The following is a 24,764-nucleotide window of genomic DNA, read 5'->3' on the forward strand; positions in this document are numbered from 1 at the left end:
TTAGGGGTCGCCACAGTGGAATTCTGGTCCACTAATGATTGGTAGTTGATTTTTACATGCCGAGTTACCAGCCCTGACGCACAACCTTCAATGAAGGTACGCCCATTCACGCATGTCTCCACGCAGAAGACGCTCTAGCTGAGAATCAAACCAGACAGTGTCTTACTGTGAGGTGACAATGCTACCGCAGCACCACCACCGCAAGGAACCAAAAAAAAAAAAAAAAACTACAAATGCCTTACATAGGTATATTAATCCAAATCCAAATAACTGTTTTAAATTTTTAGTTGCTGATCAGGTTTTAAAAGATGACAGTTTTTTTATTGATACACATTTGTTCAAAAGAGAGTTAGAATGGCAACTTAAATTAGGTGCAACAACATTTCTTGGGCTTAATGTGGCTGTTTCAATTAGTTCAGTTCTCAAGCTAAAGTTTTAAAGTGGCTAATTGATCCCATTTAGTTTGGTGCCATTCATTGGTGCTTTTTCAACACAAGACTGTTTTATTATTGGTATTTAAAGATTGTTTTGTTTGTGTTAAAGTCAGTTCTGATGAAGTCCTTGTAAAAAATAGGATGGAAGTGCTTAACTGTTTGATTTGAATAAAGTATTTCTTCTAGCAGTCCCTGGAAGTCTCCACATTGTTTTACTGCAGCAGGATTGTTATTTCTTGGGTTTGTTCAGTCTTCCTGTGGTTTCCTGGTTTGTGTTATATAACAATGTTATCAAGTTCTTGACAGTCAACTCCAGGTGTTGTTGGTTTAGGGTTACATACTGTACAAGAAACACCGACTCTTCTCTGCAATAAACAGTTAAGCACACAGAAACAGGATAATAAGAGAATATAAGAAAAATAATGACTTACTGCCAGCTCTGATTTGGGAAGCTGTAGTATAATGACAAGTCCTGCTACAAGGTGCAGCACCACTATTCTGCAGCTATTCATCTTCCTTTAAGGCTTCATCTTTCCCCTCTTCTGCATGAAGGTGGTGGAGCGTTAGCAGATGAAAGGAGCATACACCTAAAACATTACGCCCTGATATATATATATATATATATATATATATGTATATATATATATATATATATATATATATATATATATATATATATATATATATATATAAACACACACACACACACACACACACACACACACACACACACACACACACACACACACACACACACTCTCTCTCGCTCTGTTTTTCAGTGGAACAGCTGTCTAAATTCTGCATGCGAGTGTGGAATATGTTTACATCTGCATTGGTGCACGGTCCTTCTTAAAGGAGAAGACGCTGACACCGCAGATGTGAACACATTCTGTGTTCGCCATTGTTATTTTTACTTTTTTTTTTTAATTCTTAATCAGTGAAGCCTCCAAGCCAGAGTGGGCCCCCCTTAGTCACAGGGCTCTACATTGCCTACTGCTGAATCTGCAGACAGTGTCTAGATCTCCACTGAAAATAAGTCTCAAACCCACTGGACAAGCCAATATATATAAAAAAAAAACATCTCAGTACAAAGGACTTTACTGAATGTGCAACTACAGCTTCCCCCAGTGTGTAGAGGGCAAGCACCCCCAAATGTATATACATTAACTCCAAGATCACTATATCTCAGAGGAAAGGGAATATTCCACGGAATGGCCATCTCAGAATTAATATATGTAAGTAATCTATGTTTCGGGTTCTGACATTTCAAATGGTTACCATGCAACTACCTGTCATTGACCTGTGTTACTATTCTATAGCTTCCATCCTGTGTTTCCCTGATAAAAATAATTCAGCAGTAATGCAGTCTTAAAAAGCAGCTAATGTGTACACAGCAGAAAAGACTTAAATGTGGATAAGCACATTGTGCATTATGGAAAATGCATTCTGAATTAAAACATGCATAATATTACTGCGTGTGGATAGATGTGTCAACTGCAGACAAAACAAGAGTTATGTAAGCAAAGCACATAAAACATTTATTTAGTTGAAATGCATATTTAATTGGCAGTCATCCTTATAGTTAATGAGGTTTTCAGGTAACAGGAAAAAGTGCCAGACTGTTACAAAGTATCACAACAGTCACAAATAAATAAAACACATACATAAATACGTAACAGGTACAATTGCACAAAAATGTTAGTACTGAAAGCACTGAAATGCAGAGACTAAACATAAAAGCATTGCAAAACATCTTTCCAAGGACAATATGACCTTGGTTTAAAAATCCAGAAGTAGCAGTCTGGTCTAAGGATCTTTGGCAGGGTATCCCAGTCTTACGGGCCTGAAATGACAAATATGTTACAGCTTGCATTTTCTTCTGTTCCAGGGGATTTCTAAGAGTCTCAGCTCAACGTTTCTGAGAAAACATCAGGAAAAGATGAGAGAGAAAATGTTACTTAAATAGTCAAATGATGTTATTTAGACACAATGAAAATAATTATTCATGCCAGGGAGAAGGCTGTGTGTTCTGATATATAACATGCTTTAAAAGAAAAGACATTTAAAAAGCAGCACACACAGGTGAATTATAAATGCTCACATTTCAGATTAAGGAGTGTTTCTATGCTACTCAGATAACTGGATAATTTAAAATTCTCAGCTGCACTTCCAGTGCAAAGGATATGACAAAAGTTGTACCCATCCATATTAGTCTGCATTCTACTTCATACCTCATTCCTAGGACGGACGGACGGATGGACGGACACACACACACACACACACACACACACACACACACACACACACACACACACACACACACCATTCAGTAAAAACTACAAGAAAAACAATGTCTTTAAGGGGTTATTTTCATCATTACTAGGTGCATTCCACTAATAAACAAAACAAAAAAAAGCAATGTTTAACCTACTGAAACAATACAGTAAGGTATTTCTGAGTCACTGCATCATTAAATATCTTCTTGCAAATTAACAAGCATTCCGTCTGTTCAAAAACGTTGTGATGATAATTCTAAAGATTATTTTGAATGATTTGTCACTGTCATCACAGTTCAAATAAGCATGCCAGTGTGGTTGCATACAATTCACACATGTTTTGGTAATATAATACTAGCACACGTTCTGCACCTATTATGTATGTTTTGTATATGAATGTATATGAAATATCTGCCACTCAGGAATAGCACAGATATTATAGTTGCTGGCCTACTTCATTGGGTAAGTTTTGGATTCATGCCTTGAGAACACACTCACACCCTCTATTACCTAATTAAGTTTATTGTTAATTTTCTTTTTGTGATGTGCTTCATAGCCACACTGCCAGATGCAGATGTACTGTTTGCACGACACACCCAGTTCTGTGCCCCTACAGCAAGTAAATACCTATTTTTATGGTCATTATTACATCTCAAAAACTAGTACATGGCACAGTACATTTGGAGACAATGAAAAAGGATAGCATTGAGCCATTCACCTGAATTGGACATCAGAGATTTTGAGCTCCCTGCTGCTCTGTCTTCTCAGCGTGTAGTACCTGCAGTATAAGTAACTACATATAGGTAAAGCTGTTCCCATGCCATACTCTGGTTCTCGGTGTGTAGTACCTCCAGTATAAGTACCTACATACAAGTAGAGCTGTTCCCATACCACTGGTTTTAGTATGATAACCAAACTTTAAATGCAAAGGAAAACAAAAATTACTTACTCGAACTTGCTGTATTTCACAGAATACAAGAAGAGAAGCCAGCTCCAGGTCTTCATTATAACCATTTTTCAATGGAACAGACCTGTAACCTAGTGAAATCATAGGAAAATACCAAAATATCAATACTGGTCAATATATTTTGTTCATCTGCTGCTTTAAAATACCTTTAATGTATTTGTGTTTCATTATGCATTCAAATGATCAGACATAATTTAAAATTACTACCTGTGAATGTATAAATCATTTCATAATTCTGTTCTGTTGTCACAGTTAACCTCAGATCTTAGCACATGGATCATATATTCTTGACTGTTCAGTCTCTTGCATTTTATAACTGGAAAATGCTTCTTAGGCATCAGAACACATACAATTTTATAAAAGAAATGAAACTGTACTTTACTGAACTGATCATCCCTGCACAATTTTCCTTAGTTACAAGCCATTTCTACTATCAAATACTTAAAATGCTTACTTCAGTTTTGTGCTTGTCAAGTCTGTTGTAAAATTAGGGCCAGATTCTAAAAAAAATTCTGTTTTGTATTGTGGAGGGACTCTGCTTTCCGGCAAAGCTACTTCAAATGTAAAATCAGTGCTGTCCCTCATTATGACATCATACTGGGAGAAGTCAAGGTGCTCCAGGGACTACCGGACTCTATAGTAATGCCACAAGTCTCTGGAGTAGATACTAGTATACCAGTAACAGGTAGTAAGATTAATTAACAGGATTTCATTACATATTACCTGTGCAGAATCTTATTACCTATTACTTGTGCAGAATCTCATTACCTGTTACCAGTGCAGAATCTCATTACCTACTACCGGTGCAGTCTGAAGATCATCAAACCTGATGCTTAACTGCTGAGATCACCCAGAGGCAGATGTCTCCACAGCTCCACTTCTTTGTCACTACAGGTGTTTAGCCTGCCTGCAGTATGCTATGACATACATGTGAAGCTAACAGTCCCTAAAGCTGGCTGTCACTACAGTGCCAACAATATGGTGCCTACAACACTACAAACATGAAAGGCAAAACTTTGCCAGACATGAAGTATTATGACATAAAATGCAAGGGTAGCACGCTGTGTGGTTGTGCAACAGAAGGGTCACTTGGATCCTATTAAAATTCTGCAATTTTGAACCTTCCTCTATGAGCATAAATGAGTAGATGGAGTGGATTGTACATGACACTAACCCTCATGCTTGTGAACATTGTCCAGCACCTCCTACTCTTTTACTGCTTGAGACCAGCTTCACCTGCTGGAACTGGCTCCTGTGGGTGATTAATGGGATCGTAAGATGCCTAGCCACATACACCTTTAAGCAAACCATTTTCAAGCACATAATAGTACTCACTTCTCAAATCAGGCACTGTACATAACAATTCTGGTGTAAATTTCAGTCCAACCATCCAGTCATCAAGATTATCCTTAAAGACAGCCAAAGTAGTACTTTGACTTGCAGTGGTTACTTCTTCCATAGGCTAGTAATAAGTTGAGTTAGGAACCTATCTCTCCAGTGAGTGTTGTTTATCTTTTGGTACAGAATTAGGTCCTTAGTTCAGGTGTTTGTAGAGCCATTGGTTTAGCAAAAGAATAGTGGGGTCAAATAGAACCAGGTCTCCCATGGCACGCAAAGCAATACTCGGGTCACATGACAGCAACCTGTAGATTACTGAGAATAAAGAGACTCACACTAATCTATCTGAATAGTTGAAAGATTTAAGATCTTTAATTTTTCTTGATTAGTAATATTTGGGGCTTTCCAGTTGCAAGACTTTAATGGGCAAATGTGAAATTCAACATCAATGTATAATTTCAAAGTGCTGTTTTTCAGGGGACACGATTCATATTTTGAAATTGCGAGTACAGGATGTTCATAGGTTCATAGGTGTGTACTAGGCTAATGGCCCTGGAGCCATTACAAGCCTAGCCCATAGGATTACCTTGGCATCATGCCACCCAACCTTAGTTCACAGTGCCTCTGTTGAGTACAGCCACTGGAGTGATCCCCAGGGTGAATTTTCTATTTCCCATCCACTCATCAAGATTTCTTTAGAAGAGGGCCAGTGAGGTGCTCTGTTTGACATGTATGGGAAGTCTATTTCATAGCATAGGCAGTCTCTGGGCTATGAACCTGTCCCTCCAGCATGTTCTGTTGATTGTAGTAATGAGGTTGAGGTCTCTGGAGCGTGTGGTGTGGAGGGATTGGGATTTCTTTAGATGTAGCATTTCTAACAGAGCTGGGTTAGACATGGCCTTGTAAGTCAAGTAGAGATTGCCTCTAAGTAGGCAATATGAGACAGAGAATAGTTGGAGTTTTTTGAGTATGTCCATATAGGACAAGTGTTTAAGGCCTAGGATCCCCTTTGTGAGGTACTTTTGCGGCCTCTCCAGTTGTTGCAGGTGTCTTTTGAGGTACATGCCAAATGGGGCATTGTACTCAATGATTGGCCAAATGAGGGAAGAGTAGAGGGAGACAATGACCACTCTTCCTGGATGCAAAACCCTTAGTAATGAGATGGGCCACATAGAAGGACTTTCTGACCACAGTGGCAATGTGATGGTGAAAAGAGAGGTTGCTGTCAACCTGTGTTCCCAGATCTCGTATAACACCTTCTGTGTTCAGTGGAGTACCATTGATGTGGTAATTCATGGGAACTGATTTTTTCCCAAAGGGGATGACAACACATTTTTTGGCATTGAGCTTAAGGCCATGGTTCTGACACCAGTCGTTGGTCTCTGAGAGGCCTTTTTGTATGATGTCAACATCACTTGGGGAGTTAATAATAGCTCCCAACTTGCAATCGTCTGTGAATTTTGTTAGCCAAAGTCCGTTTGTGTTGGCCTGGACTTCAGAGAAGTAGATATCAAACAGGAGAGGACCCAGGACCAAACCCTGTGGGACTCCACTCATGACTGATTGACAGTCTGACTTGGAGTCAGCTACTTTCACACTGCAGGTTCTATCTGTGAGCCAGTTTGCAACCCACCTAGTGATATAGGGGCTGACGCTTAGCTTAGTGAGTATTTCTATGATTCCTGATTGGGGAATTGTATCAAAGGCCTTGGCCAGATCAAGGTAGGCTGTATGAACCACCTTGCTTTCATCCACAGCTCTGGTGACTGATACAAAGAAGTCGACAAAGTTGAGCAGGCATGATCTACTCTTCACAAAATCAAACTGTGTGGGATCCAGAGTTTGCAAATTCCCTATATCCTTGTTTATTAGGTCCATGATGATGATTTCCATAGCTTTGCATATCAGACTCCTCAGGCTAATGGGGTGATAGTTCCCATGGTTTGTAGTCTCTCCTCCTTTGTGAAGAGGGACTACTGTAGCAGTGCGCCATTCGGTAGGGACAAAGCCTGAGGTGAGGCTGTGACTGAGCAGGGCACACAGGTGAGGTGCCAGTTCACTCTGTAGTTCATGTAGAACACAGCCAGGGATATTGTCAGGTCCCATAGAAATTGTATTCTTGGCCTTGGACAGTGCTGATTTAATCTGTGCAGCAGTAATACTGGGTGCCTGGCAATCTTCTGGTATTGCGATTGGTCCTTTGGAGGGGGGGGGGTAAAGTTGGCAGTGAATCTGTTGGCCAGTATATTGGCAATATCTGTTGGCTCAGTATAGGAGGTACCATTGTGCAGTAGCTCAGAGCAAATCTGGGTATTACCGTGGAGATTCTTTACATAATTATAGAAGACCTTGTGGGTGTCTTTACTAATTGCTACAATTCTGTTTTCATAGCTAGTTTTAGAGGATTTGATGAGGGATCTCAACTTTTTGTTGAGGCTGATAAGGGAGTTTTTCCAGTCTTGGAACTTCACCTTATTTCGCATCCGTTTTTTTCTTTCTGTTGTAAAGTTTGTTTATGGCAGGGGACCACCAGATTGGCTTCCTTTTTTTGGAGGAGAGCATCTTGGCTCTATTAGGTATGACGAGATTGATGCACTTGTGTACGTGTTCGTACAATGCACTGGTGTATGATTCGGCAATCATCCAACTTTTCTTCATTTGCATGGGTGCCATGAAGTTAGCCACCTCTGTTTTAGGAGCCCAAAGTTAGATTTGGAGAAGTTTTTCACAGTGGTTAACTTTGAGGGGGGGGGTGGATTTCCAAGGTGATTAGTTTGTGGTCGGATCTAACCAGGGAGGAGTTGACTATTGGTGTAGAGCAACAGTCGCTCATGTTAGTAATGACCAGGTCAAGGATGTTGCTACCTCTAGTGGGGCTAAGAACAAGCTGGTCCAGGGCACTGGAATTAATAAATTCCAGGAAATGTTGGGCAAGTGTATTAGTACATGAGTAGTTTTCCCATTTAATGGAGGGGTAGTTGAATTCGCCCAGTATGAGAGTGTTAGACTGGACCCTAATATTTTCCAGGGTGCTTAGGAACGTGGAGTGTGAGCCTTAAGACATGGTTAGGGACCTACAGCAGGCTATGACCTGAATCGCTGTCTTACCCAATGTTAGCTGCACTTGAAGTATCTCTGATGCGTTATGTCTGGAGGTGTGTGCATCCTTTATGAATATGGAAACACCATTGCCTTTGGAGCTTTGGTCCAAGTTCTGGTGCCGAAAGGTGCAGAATAAGTTATAGCCTGGTAGTGCAGGGGTGCTTTCTGCTGCCTTGAGCCAGGTCTCTGTTACAGCACAAATGTCAATGTTCTCCAGTTTAAGGAGTGCTTCGAGTGAGTGCATTTTGAGATTTAGACTTCTAGTGTTGAGCAGCATGACCCTCAGCTTGCATTTGTTTGCAGCTGTTATGGTGGTAATTTGGTCTTTGGAACACCACCTAAAAAAGGCACTATAGGGGTGGCAAGAACCTTGGCCAGTATCCGGAAGCCCAGGGGTGACAGATGCAGGCCATCTCTGGCAAAACATCGAGGTCTGTCAATCATGTCATCCCAGGCAGACAGATACTGGAGCCCCTTAGAATGACACCAGAAACTTAGCCAAATGTTGAAATCAATAATTTTCTGCTTGTACTGTGGTATCATTCTGGGTGATAGTAGGGTGCTGCTCAGGGCTAGGGTCATACCCACCTGGGCTACATAATCTGAGAGCTCCTCCATGTCTCTTTTCATGTAGTCCAGGAAGGTATGTCTCAGGTCATTCACACCCATATGTACAAAGACAGAGTCATATTTGTGCCTGTTGTTGAGGGATCTGAGTGCATGCATTATGTGGGGGATCCTGGCACTTGACAGGCAGCTGACTGTTACTTTCTCCTTATTCAACCTAGTGAGTGGGACATCAGTGTGCCTGACTATTGAGTCACCTATGACTAGTGTGTTGGGCATGCTGTTTTGCCTTACGGGTTTGGTTGAATGGCATACTGTTTAGGAGAGTTATGTGTCTCATGATTAGTGTTGTGTTCTGGTGGTCGAGTGTATTTCTGCCTTGGAGGTCTCTGCTGTTTGGGTAGACTTTTATTGAGAGCATCCGTGAAGGTGGGTGTGTGGTTTGTGTTTTTATGTGAAGGCAGTGCTGGTGTGTGTTCTGGAGAGCTATGTGTTCCATGTGGTGTGGTGCAAGTTTTGACCTTCTCCTCTTGACCAGCTATTCTGGTCTTAGCTGGGATTCCTCATTTGCCTATGCAGCTTGAGGAAAGAATACAGAAGTTCAGTTACAACAGCCCAACATAGTTTTCACTATACAATCCTATGGTATTATTTTTAGCATTGTTTCTAGTGTTGTCATCTATGTTTACTTAGGGACTTGTGCACCTTTTATTGCCATGTCTTTGAAATTCTTCACCTTGTATCATCACTCTTTGACTGACTTATTTGATTTCACTCCTATTTTAGCCACCTTTTCACAGTTTTTGATTTGATTACATCATTGCTGTAGAAAATGGGAGAAATAAGTGGAGGGAGGTTTAAGGCTTGTTTAAAGGGAGTAGGAGAGGAAAGGAGGTTTGTGTCAAAGCCAGACGTTGGTTTGACAGATATGCTTTTGATGCTGTTCACACATCTTTTAGTGTGGACCTATCTTCCTTGTCCTACTATTGCCAATGCAGTTCACTCTTCCTGCTAGTAGTAAGTGCAACAGACTGGGGAGAAAGGGAATTCTCTGCCATCAGTGGTACTGGAAAACATGCTCCAGTGGTCAAAATAGCAACTGCCCAATACCCCCACTGTGTAGTAGTTTTGATTTCCGTGAATTTAAAGCAGTTAATGCTACAGTGAAGGTGGCTCGGTTTTATACTATTATGCACATTATGTAGTAGAAAAGTAGAAAGCTACTTTTTGATTGTGAGGGCTAAGAGGACACCAGTAATATCAGAGTTCCTCATCCTTCATATAAAGCAGAAGGAGACAGCAGAAAATATTGTCCTCTATTGACTGAAAGAAGCAAGTCAGCCTGACTCTCAATGCACTGATTACCACTGCCACTAGCTCAAGAGCAGTGATAAAGAAAAGGGACTGATATGGGCAACATCCATTGATAAACAGCAGCAAGTCATAATGCCAATGTCCAGAAGAGGTAAAAAAGATCTCAGGAGTTGCAAGCCACAGCCTAGTGTGATACAGCAGCACTGAACTACGTATTGAGCCTTATGCCAATGGCTTCTGGCATATCTAAAGCATATATAGGGGGACAGTATCTCTGAGATAAATCCTGAGGAGTCTGCCAGCTTCTGGCACAACTTTCGCAGCTAGTTTCTGATCAGATAAAAAAACAACTGGTAAGACTCTCTCCCTCACAAAGCAGTGATAATTCTGTATTATATGCCTCACAAAATGTCATATTTTGCTACTCTTTCTTGAACAGAGATTCAAAATGTCATCCCTTTCCATACATAGAAAGCAATCATTCAACAAAATATCAAGAGGTGCATGTTTTTCTTTGAGTATGTCCATTATTTTTGGGCAAAATTGTCCCTTTTACAGGACACCAATGGAATACCAGCACTCCATTAGAAAAAGTCCAAGTACACTGATGAGAAAAATGTCACAGAATCTTATAAGCAGAGTTGGATTTTTCTGCTGTCATGTTTAGGTGTACCCTACCCTTTCCTTGTGCCCAAAAGAAAAAAAATGTATTTAAGCCCCTTACAAAAATATGTTGCTTGCTGATTTTTTTGTGAGATGGTTATCTGCCATGTTATTCACTTAGCATATTAGTTAATGTATGGATTACTTATGATTGATCAAATGAAAATTGAGTCAATCAGCATTTCACTGAAAAAAAAATGAACTGCATTTCACTGAAATTCCCTTTAATGGCAAACCTACCCTAGAACTAAATAAAATATACTTACTATATCCATTGGTGGGGGGCAACCCCCTCCCACACATACTCTGAAAACACATTCTGAGAATCATTACCTGAAAACAACACTTCAGCTGAATATATTTATATATGTTTGTGTATGTATACAAATATATATTTGTGTGTGTGTGTATAAAATATTTTTATATTTTATATTTATATTTTTATATTTTTGTATTTTTTTTTTTTACTGAGATGCAGCATTGTCCATCTGCAGCTCAAAAACATCAAAACTCACTCCAATGAAATTTGAAACTGGTACAAATCTCGTATGATAATTCCAGGTGATGTTTGGAGACTTGCTGAATCTGGTGTGATGATGTGCAGTTCTGTGAGAGTACAGGTTGACAAAATGTAGAGAACCCTAATATATCATTCAAACCAATAGCGCCTTGTTTTGTATACCTCCAGGTAACACTCCTTATTGTGTCCAGACCTTATTGAGGGTCTGGCTACTTTATGACTTACCTGCTAATAATAGGCAGTATTACAAAGGACAAAGAGGTATTAACAAAATGACACTAAGAATGATAATCTGTGATGCCCTGCAGTAGAGAAATGAATCACTGTTAGACAATTATTCATATTTTCATTTTTATGTTCATATTTTCTTAACAGACCTTCATGCTGTTGAGTGTTATGGTCTCAAATGCCATGGTGGGAGACAGGAAAATAAATTCTTTGTCAGTGTCCATTTATATCATACTCTACTGATAGAGGTGTAACTGGCTCATCCAGTGCTTTGAACTATTCACATATGGTGCCCTTTAACATCGTTGAGGAAAAGTAAAATATGCAATCTGGTACCTGGTGGTGCTGAAATGCAGGAGCTAATCAGGTCCTTTTTCTGCACACCACCTAAACCCCACTCAATTCCTTCCTTAGTTTATACCAGAAAAGAAAAAAATTTTTTTTTTCTTTAAAATGTAGCAAACTGCTTGCTATATTTGTAAAAATATTGAAGTCCTATTTTGTGTGTAAGCATTGAGAAAAGATTAATTACATCAATAGTCCCTAACATTACATCATCACTACAATTAGCATCATTCAACAGTTCCAGAAAAGGTCAAGGGTCTCTCAAAATATGAAGCTCGTTCTTAGCAAGATGCTTGCAGTGAAAGTCCACAAAAGCAGCTAATAATTCAGTCTTCGACCCCCTTGCTGCTACTATGGGCCTTAATGATGGATCTACATGACTCTTGCGGACGTTTGGGATTCCAAAGACTGCAGGAATTAATTGTCCACTCTCAAATATTGATATACATCTTGAGTGATAGTCCCTTGACTTACCATACCACTCAAAACCATGTCCAATTTATAATAAGCAAGTGTAATTTAATTTCTAGACACAGATCTATAAGCATGGGTGTCATACAAAATATCCATCATTTTCCTGGTGTAGATGCATTACTCTAAATTACTATCACCCCCTACCCCATCGGGTTTCTTCACCCTGAAAGACTTACTGTTGCTCAAATAATTAAGAACGTTTCTTTCATCATGAGATAGGTTGTCCCCACTTATCCTTGTGGTACCCACAACCCTTCTAAACTGTAGTATGAAGGTGTTCTTCCTCTTCAAAACATTGTTAGTAACATTAATGTTTCTATCTTTGAAATATATTCTCATATTCAACTGACGAATATACATTTTCACCTGCAAACATAATGAAAAATAATGAAAATTCTATATTTGAATTGATAATGCATTAAAAACACAGCCCCTAATAGTTGACCCAGTTTGGTATTTGGGAATGTATGTGGACAGTGACCTTAACTTTTGACAGACATGTGTTCACTGTCATGAGACAGTCCTTCTATATTGCAGAGCTTATAAACAAAGTGATTGTGTTTAGATCTAGGGATGTCATTGTCCCTCTTTATTTAACCCTTATTAGGCTAATCATTGAGTATAAAGCCCCCTTTTGCATGTATATGTCCAGACGGGTCTACTACTTTACAATGAACTGTCACTTAACCGAAAACGAAAAGTAGAACCCCACTTCAGCGAAAGTGCACTTCAACAAAAGTGCACATTTGCTGAAGTCTGGCCGCCCGATCGTCTCACAAATAACAAAAATATAACAAAAACATGCTTTTGCAGGGGGGGGCAAGCCACCCTGCACCCACCATGTGGGGGGGGCTGTGCCCCCACACCCCCCTACTTAATTATACCAACTCCAAGATCGCACTACAGCAAGGAAAAGGGAATATTCCCATTCCGCACTGTATTGTGATCTCTGTAGTCAGTTTTCGAAGTTTCAGTACTTCAAACAAGTGGGTTCGTACAAATGCAGTTCGAAGTACTGAAACTTCGACCACAAACAGTAGACACATCCAGACACACACAACTGGAATGCTCATAGTGATACCTTACTAAAAGGAAACAAGGCCTATATAATATGTCCTGCATGGACTGACTCAAAGCCCTATCACTATACTCGGTATCATATAGATGGCTAAGAGGTGACCTGTGCCTAGCACATAAGACATTCAACAACCCAGTACAGATGGATTTACTTGCATGTTAGCAAGTCAAATAGTATCAGAAGTACTTGATGTAGGGATCTCAAACTCTTCTACAAAATCAACAGAATGGTTTGCAGCGGCAGGTATATCTCGCAGGGAATATGACTGATCTGGAACAGGCTCCCCTTCCATTTAAAACAAAGTTCATCCCTGTCTATTTTTAAGTACAACTTGGATCTATTGATGGGAAACAGACAATTTACTCCAGGACTGCCCTTTGTACTACTAATGGGATAGGTTAATTTGAGCAACAAATGGGAAACTGACTAAGCTTTAAATGTCCTGCAAAGGCAGCTAATCCAATACTTAGCTATGAACCTATGCAAATACTGAATGTGAAAATGGCATGTTGAATGAAGCTAAGCAGTGGGTGTTAGGAGAAAATAACATAGAAACAACAACTTGTCAGATAAAAACATCCAGCGACATAACTGTTTTAGATACAAATTGCTAAAAACATCCATAGACATAACTGTTTTGGGTACAAATTATTAATATTAATAAACTAATCTTGCATGCATAGGATAGTAAATTGAAAATACCACAAAAAGGATGCGGTCAGCAAATGCACAGTCTGAGGTTTAGAGCTTTGTTTATCCCCACAGTTATGAATATTTACAATGTTTAAATATTAATAGCTTTACCACAAGAACAGTACACTTGACACTAATTACCATAGTGACATGTCAAATTTAACATGATTTGGTATATGTACAGAGTGAGACCATCACTGTCAGAAATTCAGGTCTTAAGTAACTGAAAAAATGTTTTCAGAAAGTTATGAAAACAATTAAATATTTGCATAAATAATGCACAAATGGATGGTCAGAGTGTCATTTTTATGAGCCTATGCAATTAGTAGGTGTTACACAACTTAATTTCCATTTACTTATATAAAATAAACACATTGGGAGATGTAGCTGTTTATTTTAGGTACAAGTTATTAATATTAACACTATTCTAATACCGAGACAAATTTCTTAGTAAAAGAAGTATTGCAGTAGCGCACAGGTTGGCTTCATCAAGGTGATGTGATTTGGTTTGGCATACACACTGAAACCATCACTGTGAGATGTCCAGGTCTTGGGACATTGAAGAATATTTGCAAAAAGTTTTGAAAAATATTACGCATTTTCATATTTATATTAATTATGCATAAATGGAGTGAGATGCAGTCATGGTTGGAATGGCATATGCAAGTCAAGGGTGTTAAGTGACATTATAAGATGGTGGATAATGCAAAAGCTTCTATAACTATAAATGTTTGATTCGTAAATTGGAATTAATCTTGTAAATGCTGTGTGGTATACAGACAAAGTAATGAGGCCATCTTATTCACAACATTATGGCACATACTTTTGTCAGTCTTAGTTGCCATCTAAGATGGACAACACTGCACATTAATATTGCTGTTTTGAAATATAATAAAAATGTGATAAGCATAATTTATATTCCTTGAGCAATATCAGGAAACAATTTTTTACACATTACTGTCATACATCACTGGAAAGCTTTCAAAGCTACTCATTGGTGTATTTTGTGTGGGTCTATCTTGCATGGCTTTCAGAAATATAATCCTTTGTTTGACCGTAATATTAATAAATGTTGGTAGTTAAAATACAATTTTCTGTTAAAAATTGTCAATGTAAATATGTAATGAGACAGACTTTTAGTAACAACAGAGCATAGCAATTCATCTAATGAACAACTTTCATAGTTTTCATTTTTTTTTGTAACTCACACTGTTTATGAGATATAAATCAAATGAGGTGTGCTGTTAACAGAGGATTTAGGGCAAAATCTTTCAGGAAGCAGGCAATTTACTAGCTTAAATGACTTCAGCAAGCAAGGAGACTAATTTGCCTCTTGCTGCTCAAAAGTGAATGAGTTAAAAACATCTTCCATTGGTTCTCTAATCACAGGCACTTCGTTAGTATGTGATACATCCAGAACAAAATCTGTGGTCATTGTACCTCCCCAGTCTTTCCACTAACCTTTTATTAAAGCTTTCTGACCTTCTAGGCAACTCAGTCTCATCTGCTGATTGACAGGCACCTATGGGTTTTTCTTCTCCCCTCATTGTCATTTTACATTCATACCTAAAACCACCATCTTTAAAAGTTATAAAACCACAAAAACTCAAAAAAATAATCAAATTACTATCTCACAGAAACCCACATATTCCTAGCCAAAATGTCACTAACCTCAAATCTGAATATACTCACTCATTAATTACAGTCAGAAATTCCTACAACTGTCATATTTCAAAAGGGAAACAAAATTTTACATTTCATCAATGTAGTTGACATCCATACAAAATCAATGTACCTTCTTTATCTCTTCTAATATACAAAAAAAACTATAGTTCTTCACAACATTTTATCACTTCTCTTCCTAGATGTTTGCCCTCTTCCTCACTTATAAATCAATTACTGTTACTCATCACTGCTTAACAAGAACTCAAAAACGTGGCACTACCTCTTTCTATAGATACAATTACTACTATCTGTTTCTGAAAAGACTTTCAGCAAAACGTTGAGGTATCTGGATCTTATTACCATTAGATATTAGACATTTTTGCAGGATGTCTCTCTTCAAGAAAACCCTTCTGAAACATTGCCCTAAACTTGCATATTATAAATTCTTATTAGTTTATTAAGTTTAGCATTTGTAAATTGTCTTTTCTTTCAGTATCCTACATGCTGTCTCCTCTTCATCTTCATTTCTACACAACTGTCCTCAATATCTTCATGTTCAGCACACATTCTTACTTGCTGTATGATTTTTAACATATAATATTTAATTTTTTAATGTTTTTAAGTTTCATATTTTACTTTTGTGCTTTGGGCTTAACTTGTGGATGAAAACGGTCCTTTGACCAGGCCAGCTGCATACCTAACACATGCTAAATAAATGAACAATGACATAAAAGTTGAAAGTCATTGTTTGCAGTCTGCATAGGGAAAAGAAAGATCTCTCTTTTTTAGTATTCAAAATAAGACCAAAAAAGTCTGTGTAATGCTTGTAACTGCATTATCAGGTTATAATAATTGAAGGTGTTCAGCAAATCTGTGAAGGTTGTTTTCCGTATGGATTAGGTATACTGAATCTTACCTCTGTCTGGTCTATTATCAGGATCATTTTTCCAGATTTTCAATTTCATATTCAAAGAAAAATGTGCACAACAGTGTTGGTGGTGATATACTATTTATTTATAGCACACAGTGATTTCTTATCAGGGTGCTATCCTGCCTTCAAGTGCCTTGAGGATTGACTCAAACATTTTTGTAGCCTGCAGTTTGTTAATGTATACTGTATATCTGGATCTATCATCCTTTTTAATGGCCTCTGCAGCTGACTGGCTTCAGGACAATGATGTCTGGATTAATCAAGTTTGTGAAAGTGGTATATGTGGCTCAGAGAAAAATATTGAAATATATTACTGTGACCACTACTTCTTTCATTTTCAATACATTCAAACATTACATATATGCACATAAAATTACTGTCTTTGGGGAAGCAGGCTGGATATGATAGTAAATGGCAGTTGCACAGTCACTGTTAAATGACCATCAATATGGTTTGTCATGGGGCAGTATATGTGTTTATGAGCAACAACTTGAAATTTGCTGTGACCATTGTGTCTTTCATTTTCTTCATAGTCAGACATTCAACTTGTAGATAGAAGATGGGTATATTTTTGGGAGCCAGGCTACGTGTGAAAACAGAGGGCGGTTATATGAGTACTGTCAAAGTATCATTGAAATGGCTTGTCAGGGGGGCAAGAATATGTGCAAGAAACACCAACAGTCCAAAAAGTGAATAATAAAGAAACACAACTTGATTCACAATGATACAGAATCCACACTGACTGCAGGAAGTATAAATCATCATAAATGTATTCTAGTACCTCAGTCTTTCACCTTCAAGGAATAATTCATGTATACAATTCACCTCCTTATATACAACCAGATACTTAAAAACATACAAATTGAATAATTACTTAATTACATCAATTAACTATATAATAAAATGCTCCCTGCCAATTCATTATATTTTAAGAACTTTGAATGCAGAAGAATATTTAAAGTGCTACTATCATACAGAACCTTAAACACATTTTTTATTTTGTTCTTTTATACAGTATTACATAGCCTATAAAGTAATAATACTATCCAAGTTGATACCCCTAGGATGTAAAGTATGATCATTTAAAATCATTCTGCATTCCATTTTGTTCAATTCCCTTCTGAAATTCCTTCTGTTAATCATTGGTCAAGCCAAAACAGTAAAAAACAGCCCACCCTCCACTGATCCATCATGTTTGGATATAAAATGAGCAGCCATTGAACTATCCATTTTAATTCTCCTGATGTCCCCCAAGTGTTCCAAAATGCACACCTTAACTTTCCTGGTTAGTTTGTCCTATGTACCAACAAATATTGGTGCAGTCACAGCCTACAATATAGATTATTCAATCTGTATATTTAAGTACCTGGTTACATATAAGTAGGTGAATTTTATACTTGAATTATTCCTTGAAGGTGAAAGGCCGAGGTACCAGAATAAATTTATGGCGATTTATACTTCCTGAAGTCAGTGTGGATTCTGTATCAGGGCAAGGATATGTGTTTGACAGTAAGAACTTGGAATACATTTTTGTCCTGATAATCTCTTTCACTTTTATCACAATCAGCACAGATATATATATAAAGTGGCTGTATTCTGGTGGGGGTGCAGGTAGGGCAAGCAAGGTATGTGTGAAAGTGACTACTGCTGTCACTTTAATCAGAGTTAAAAGGCATTGATCTTTTTTATCTGCAGCAATGCATCCATGTATGAGTTGAGGGAATCTGCCGGTATGAACGATCATCTCATACTGCATTTATGGTCAATTTGTATGACTCCTTCACAGTAAAATGATGAGTATGCTGTTAGAAGGAGAAATGTCAACATACTTATAAAAGGATTACTTGGAATTGTGATATTGTCCTCAGAAATCAAAAGAGCAGCTGTTCTATTGAATCTGCACATAAAAGCAGAATAAAACTGCACTTTATTAGTAAATATTCAGATAAGCTTTCAAAACATTTTACTAAAAAATATTAAGCAGTTGCAGAAATATAAACCTGTTTCAGTAGGCTCCATGAGCAGACTTACACAGTCAGAATGTGCCAGGCTGCGAAGTTGCACTCAGTATGCATATATTAATTTTGCTTAGGGCAGAAGAATACAGCTTATGTCAGAATATAGTTTTACTGTGTTTTTATTATAACATAAAATTATACCTCCTTCTCCACAAAAAAAAAAAAAAAAAAACAGTTGTGACATGACATGGCTCAAACTCCTTGGTCTGAAGCAATAACTACCTTGAAGGTAGAACTGCAGTCTTAGATGCATTTCAAGCCATAATGCCCAATTATAATTTCCTGAAAATTTATTTTTCTGCTCTTGAAGGATAATTGGCATATGGCTTTTTTTATGTAGGTACCAAATGTAAGGGTTCACGTGCTTTCCACTGTTAGTTGGACATTTTGCATTATAGGGTATATGATTACTTCTCAGGGTAAGCTATTCAGCACTGATCCTAAATATATTTTTTATGGAGTTGTCATTGCATTAGAAATAAAAATTACCTGTTTCTCCAGAAAAAAAATATTTTTCTTTTTTAGATGTAACGTGCCATGGCTCAAATTCCATAGTCTGAAGCAACAGACAGAGTACCATTAAATCCTTAAGGAGAGACTTACAGTCTTAGTTACACTATATACTTGTATATTCAAGTATGACTTCCTGAAATTTTCAAAATGAATTCTCAGTGAGAAACTAAAATATTGCCTTCTATACAAAGCCACCAAATACAGAAATTCATACGTCTTTACTGATCTTCTTCTTCTTCTTCTTTCGGCTTTTCCCGGTTAGGGGTCGCCACAGCGGATCACCTTGTCCGCACATTGAATGGCAGTGGAGTTTTACGGTGTCGAGTTGCCAGCCCGGCGCCCAACCTTCCACAGAAGGCACACTCACACGCACACCTAGGGCCAATTTAGAGTGTCCAATCCACCTGCAGCATGTCTTTGGGATGTGGGAGGAAACCGGAGCACCCGGAGGAAACCCACGCGACCACAGGGAGGACATGCAGACTCCGCACAGAAGGCACCCCAGCCGAGGATCGAACCGGAGAACCTCTTGCTGTGAGGCGGCAATGCTAACCACTGCACCACCGTGGCCGCCCATACGTCTTTACTGATACAATTTGACATTTTGTATTATATTCAGTTTCCATTGTATGGTATATGATTTCTGCTCAGGCTGAGCTATGTAACACTAACTCTGAACATAAGTAGCCAACAACATACCTTTACACTGCTGTGGTTACAGCTAAAGTAAAGGTTTTATATATGTGTGTGTATGTATGGAATTATGACATTTTTAGAAAATCTGATAACATTGAACCTCAAGAAATCGAACTGTTTAAAGTTCAGAAAAAAAAATCATCCTTTGCAGAGGGAAAACACTCCTGCACCCAACACCCCCCTGCTAATAATACATATCAACTCTGTAATTGTACTACAGTGGGGAAAGGGCATATTCCTGATGTTTCATGATCTAACAAAAATGGCTGGTACTTTCAAACACAAAGTCAGACTCATATGCAGTTAAGTAGAATGCATTAATATTAAAGCCGCAATTCATAGAAAATACTGCAGGAGCAGATCTCCCCCTGTAGTAGTTGTGGTTAAGTTGTAGTGCTGCACTATTTTGTAATTCTCAGTGAAACTCATACCTATAAGGGCAACATTTCATTAATTGGGAAGAAAATAAAGGCGCCATCATTTGTTCTGCAGCTGATTCTTTCAAAGAACTACACCCTACAATCATAAATTACAATCATTTCTCTTTCTCTCTGTCCACTCCACTTATAAGACTGCACTACATTGACCACAACTTTTAAGTATTGGAACCTTAAATGTGGAAATTACTCCCTGTGATCCTGAAAAATCACCTCTTTCCCCAGTTTTAAATATCAGCTTAGGAATTTTTTTACACACAAGAACTGCTTGTAAATGCTTTTCTACACAAGACATTATTTAACTTTGTGATTGGACTGTGCTCACTCTGTCATACCTCCCTATGTTCACCTTAAAACTTAATGCTAAGATATTCAGGTTAGATTAACCTCTTTCATTCTTTTCTCTCTTTCTGTCCTCTACCTTGTAATGGGATTGTACTCGATCTGTCCTACCTCCCTATATTCACCTTACAACGTAATGCTAAGATATCCAGGTTGCATTAGCCCCTTTCTTGCTTTCCTCTTTCTGTCCTGTACCTTCCTCCATGCTATCATTCAACTCAATGATACCTCTCAAATGTAGAGATTTTTGCAGACCGTCCAGATTTTTGCCTTACATTTGTGGTTTGCTCCTCATAAAATTTGTAGACTTCTGGCAAATCAGTGAGGACTGAAGTCACTAAATAATGATACACATTTGAGTTTCAGACTTCATATCCTGCAAAAAAATGCATGCCAACGCAAATAATGTTATTTTAGTAACTTTTTAAGTTTGTAAGAGCAATATTTAAAATCTGTTTCTATTTTAAGGACATTGTCCCCCCCCCATTTTTTGGGGCTTTGTCCAGATTTCTTGTGCTAAGAGATTGAGAGGCATGATCTCAATTCCCCACCTTCATAGTATCCACCTCCTTCTATTGTACTTCACTTGCTGTTCTACCTACCCTCCACCATCTACCTTATCCTATGTGTCACTATAGCATAAGTTAACACATAACAACTCTGTAAATAGAGTTGTATATACTTTGATATTAGGCAATTCTTACTTTTTAGACAGACTTTTATTACACTGCTATAATGTTTATTGCATGTTGGATATTGTATTAGACTATCACTATGTCAGATTTCTATGATGTTGTTAAAATGTTTTTTATGCTTAATACTGCATTTGTACTCCCCTTTTGTGCTGTAAACTACCTTTTCCTACTATTTTTGCACTTACTTTTCCTGGGCGGAGCCTGAAAATTGTCCATCTAGATCAATGTTCTATCCTGGTTAACATAGGTAAATAAAAATACATAAAAAGCAGAATTTACATGACTGTGAGTCCCTCAAACGACTAGTTTTTCAGCAGTCAGTTGATCACCCTATTAATCTATGCTGTGAAGTAGCACACGTCTTACCTGGCTGCACACAGGCACATAGCCCCCCACACAGTGACAGAGAGATAGACAGACACACTATTCATGCATAGACACAAACCGATTCACAGCTTGTCCTTACCCTACTAACATGGATATTGATAAACAGCCATATACACACACATTCACTACTACTTACCTGGAGCTCTAATTTGCACAGGGTAAAGACTGCCCTGCTTCCCTTGCACAGATTGCCCACACCCCACTGAAATGCTTATGTATATGTTGCTACCTAACTAATGCATTCTTTATGCTTCTACTTAGGGTAACTTGCCTAGTATGAAAAGTAGTACTTCTGTACTATAGAAGTATCCCAAATGAGGTATGCACTGGGCTAATTATGAGTCTCATTAGCATAAGCACTACCACTCTTCTAGGTGACATCACCAATATACAATTAGCAATCTTGTCAGGCAAGGCTATGTGTACTAGGAAACTTGTGTATGAACCCTAGCCAAACATGTATACTTATTTTTATACTTGGAATCAGTATGTGCATACTGTAGCTGAGGGTCATGACATATTCTGAAAAACTTGCTAAATGTTTTAAAAGGTTTCAAAGATATACTCCTGTCTCACTATGTGACAAAAGTGTTCACTTATAGCCAATTGGGTGCTCTGTGTTTTGATCTAGCTCACAACAAACATTCTTATGTCATGTTTTCAGGATGGCAAACTCAGTACACACATCTGAATTATATCATTGACATGTTATGAAATGAGAACCAACACTAATACCCTCTCCTCTTAGGAAAAGCTATTATTTTCTGTCATTTAAATGTTAAAGAAAAATACTCTTACATGTTTGGACAGATATGAGTGTATATGAGAGTTGACTGTCTGCTTTCCTTAACTGTTTTTATGCAATGTGTAATACAAAACTGATCATCTAGGTGTACTATCTGGACAAATTTATGCAAGCTATTGTTATTTGTAGGTGGAATCAAATTCAGGCTAAAATGAACTTGTTGAATTTGACAGACGTTTGGTAAAAAAGCCAGCTACAAACAAAACCACCACTTTCAGTTTCCTTCAGAGTAACAATATAAAAAATCTGTTAAAACAAAATATATAATGTTGAGACTTCAGGCCTAAAACAATACTTAGAAGATTTATTTTTCTGCAGTTAACATGCAGGCTTAAAGCTCTGATCTGTTACTGAGTTGTTTCGTGTGTCCAAGGTCTAGGGTTTGAATAATCCTTCCACCTTCATATGCCTGCTGTGTGACTGTAAGAAAGTCACTTAATTAGACTGTGCTCTTTAGCAGCCCCTAGAAAGGGACACTTATAACATGAGTTCAGTGGTAAACACCTAGTCAGCACATGTTAAAATAATACATTCTTTTTATATGTTGTAGCATAAAAGTGTCATTAAAATATTTTTCCTTTAACACTCAAGATGCAGTTGCTCCTTTGCCTTTGGGGGTTAGCAGCCCAGTCTAAGGATGGTTTAATATGTCAGAAACAAAATTTCAGAAGATATGAAAGTATTCTGGAGATATAGTAATTCATATACAAGGAGGAAAAGCAGCCAAAGATAGTAGTTTGGGTACACTCTGCAAACTGGACAGTAACAATGGGATTAAGAAGATGCTAAAAGCAGAGACTATGATTTAAATATTATTATTATGTATCTGTATCATGATGCCCACTTTTGAGGCTCACAGTGAAGTTAGGACATGTAGACTCCTCAAGTGGCAGTTTTCATACCAGTGTACTAATTATCACACTTTACAGGGAAGCCATATTACTGACTCATTTCAAATGTCTTACAAGTTCCTGTTTTATATTAATAAAACTTGTGATGCTCATCAATAAATAATGCCTATTTATTGTATTTTTGGAATATGTGCATTAGATTTTATTCAGTACAAGCTTCTTGCTTTAAAATATACATTTATTATGTATCAGCATTTCACCTGGCTTTGTTCTGACTTGTCAGCAGGTTGTACAAGTAATGCTCTGCTGGAGGTTTCTCTTGGTCAGTTGTCTTTAATACCTTGCGTATCACCAGTTACTGACTCATTCCAAGTTTATATACTTTAGTCTGCTTTTCAATAGATCTAAATAAACATCATCTCTAACAAATTAGTCAGTGAGCTGTGGCAAAACTTGAAATTACTATTTTGTCACACAAGACATACATCAGTTTGATGTGATTCTCATTAAAATGCCAAACCATTTAGAATAGTTAGCCTGATTCTCTCTCTCTCAAGCCTCCTCACTTACACAAAATATGAGTCACTAAAACTTCAGAAAGAATAGAAAAGCAGTCCTGGTGAAGCACCAATTGTAGGTGTTGTCTTATTTTACAGTACTATATAACAGTTTCTGTCCACTCACTAGGTAGTCAAACTAAGTTCTCCTTACCCTCTTCCCTTGAAGATGTCTTTGGACATACGTTTGAGGTGTGCTAGATTCATGAAGCATACAGTTTTAATGTTAGGGCAATGGCTGCCTGACCTCCTTCTTCAGCATAGTGCAAATGACATTTCATGATCTACCCACTGTACTGCATTCAACAAATAAATCAATAACATTTTACAATGACACTAAGGTGCCTAATTTCTTCACTGTCAGCAGCTAAATAGTGACTCTAGTGAAATTATTCATTTTTTTCAGTGGCATTTTCCATACAAATTGCAAATATGTTTTTTCTTGTTAAAAGAACCCCCCTCCACATCTACCACCCCAGGTCTGATCTACCTAAGTACCTAGTCCTTTCTGCAATGAACCTAGGGAGCCAGTTACCCACTGCCACTAATAACACTGCCAACATTGGAGGGGATAGTGTCAATCTGTCAGTGGCAGGTTAGGTGATTGCCATTTCCATGAAATATGGCAGGTGCAGGGGTGCTTGCTGCTCTGCAAAAAAGATTTACTCCAAATTTCACCAAAAGTGCTTTTTGGTGAAACATTTTCCAAGTTTTTGCCCTTGGTGAAAGTAGTTTTGATCTATCAAAATGAATCCCATTAGAGATGACTACTCAACTATAAAGAGTCTAAAGAAAATATAGAGTCCTAGCTTTTTTAAATATCCTGTAACAAACACTTATTTTTAAAATTTCGCTTAAAACAACAGAA

The 24,764-nt window shown here is 37.9% G+C and overlaps 1 protein-coding gene across 2 annotated transcripts in view; it reads right to left on the minus strand.

Annotated features, from left to right (window-relative positions):
* Nucleotides 1-24,764, minus strand: part of PLCG2 (phospholipase C gamma 2) — a 1,878,649-nt gene that overhangs the window by 123,472 nt on the left and 1,730,413 nt on the right. Inside the window, exons 32-33 of one of the 2 annotated variants that reach the window (XM_044081789.1) lie at nucleotides 3,660-3,748; nucleotides 1,976-2,352 (exon numbers count right to left, since the gene is read on the minus strand). In XM_044081789.1, the coding sequence (XP_043937724.1) occupies nucleotides 2,344-2,352; nucleotides 3,660-3,748 (98 nt within the window). In that variant the 3' untranslated portion in view covers nucleotides 1,976-2,343. Of the gene's footprint in view, nucleotides 1-1,975; nucleotides 2,353-3,659; nucleotides 3,749-24,764 lie in introns of those variants that run through there. The other variant, XM_044081788.1, reaches the window with a different exon arrangement.

The sequence above is a fragment of the Protopterus annectens genome, chromosome 8.part1, assembly GCF_019279795.1.
Source record: "Protopterus annectens isolate FY-2018-M chromosome 8.part1, PAN1.0, whole genome shotgun sequence".
In the NCBI taxonomy this organism is placed as follows: domain Eukaryota; kingdom Metazoa; phylum Chordata; order Ceratodontiformes; family Protopteridae; genus Protopterus; species Protopterus annectens.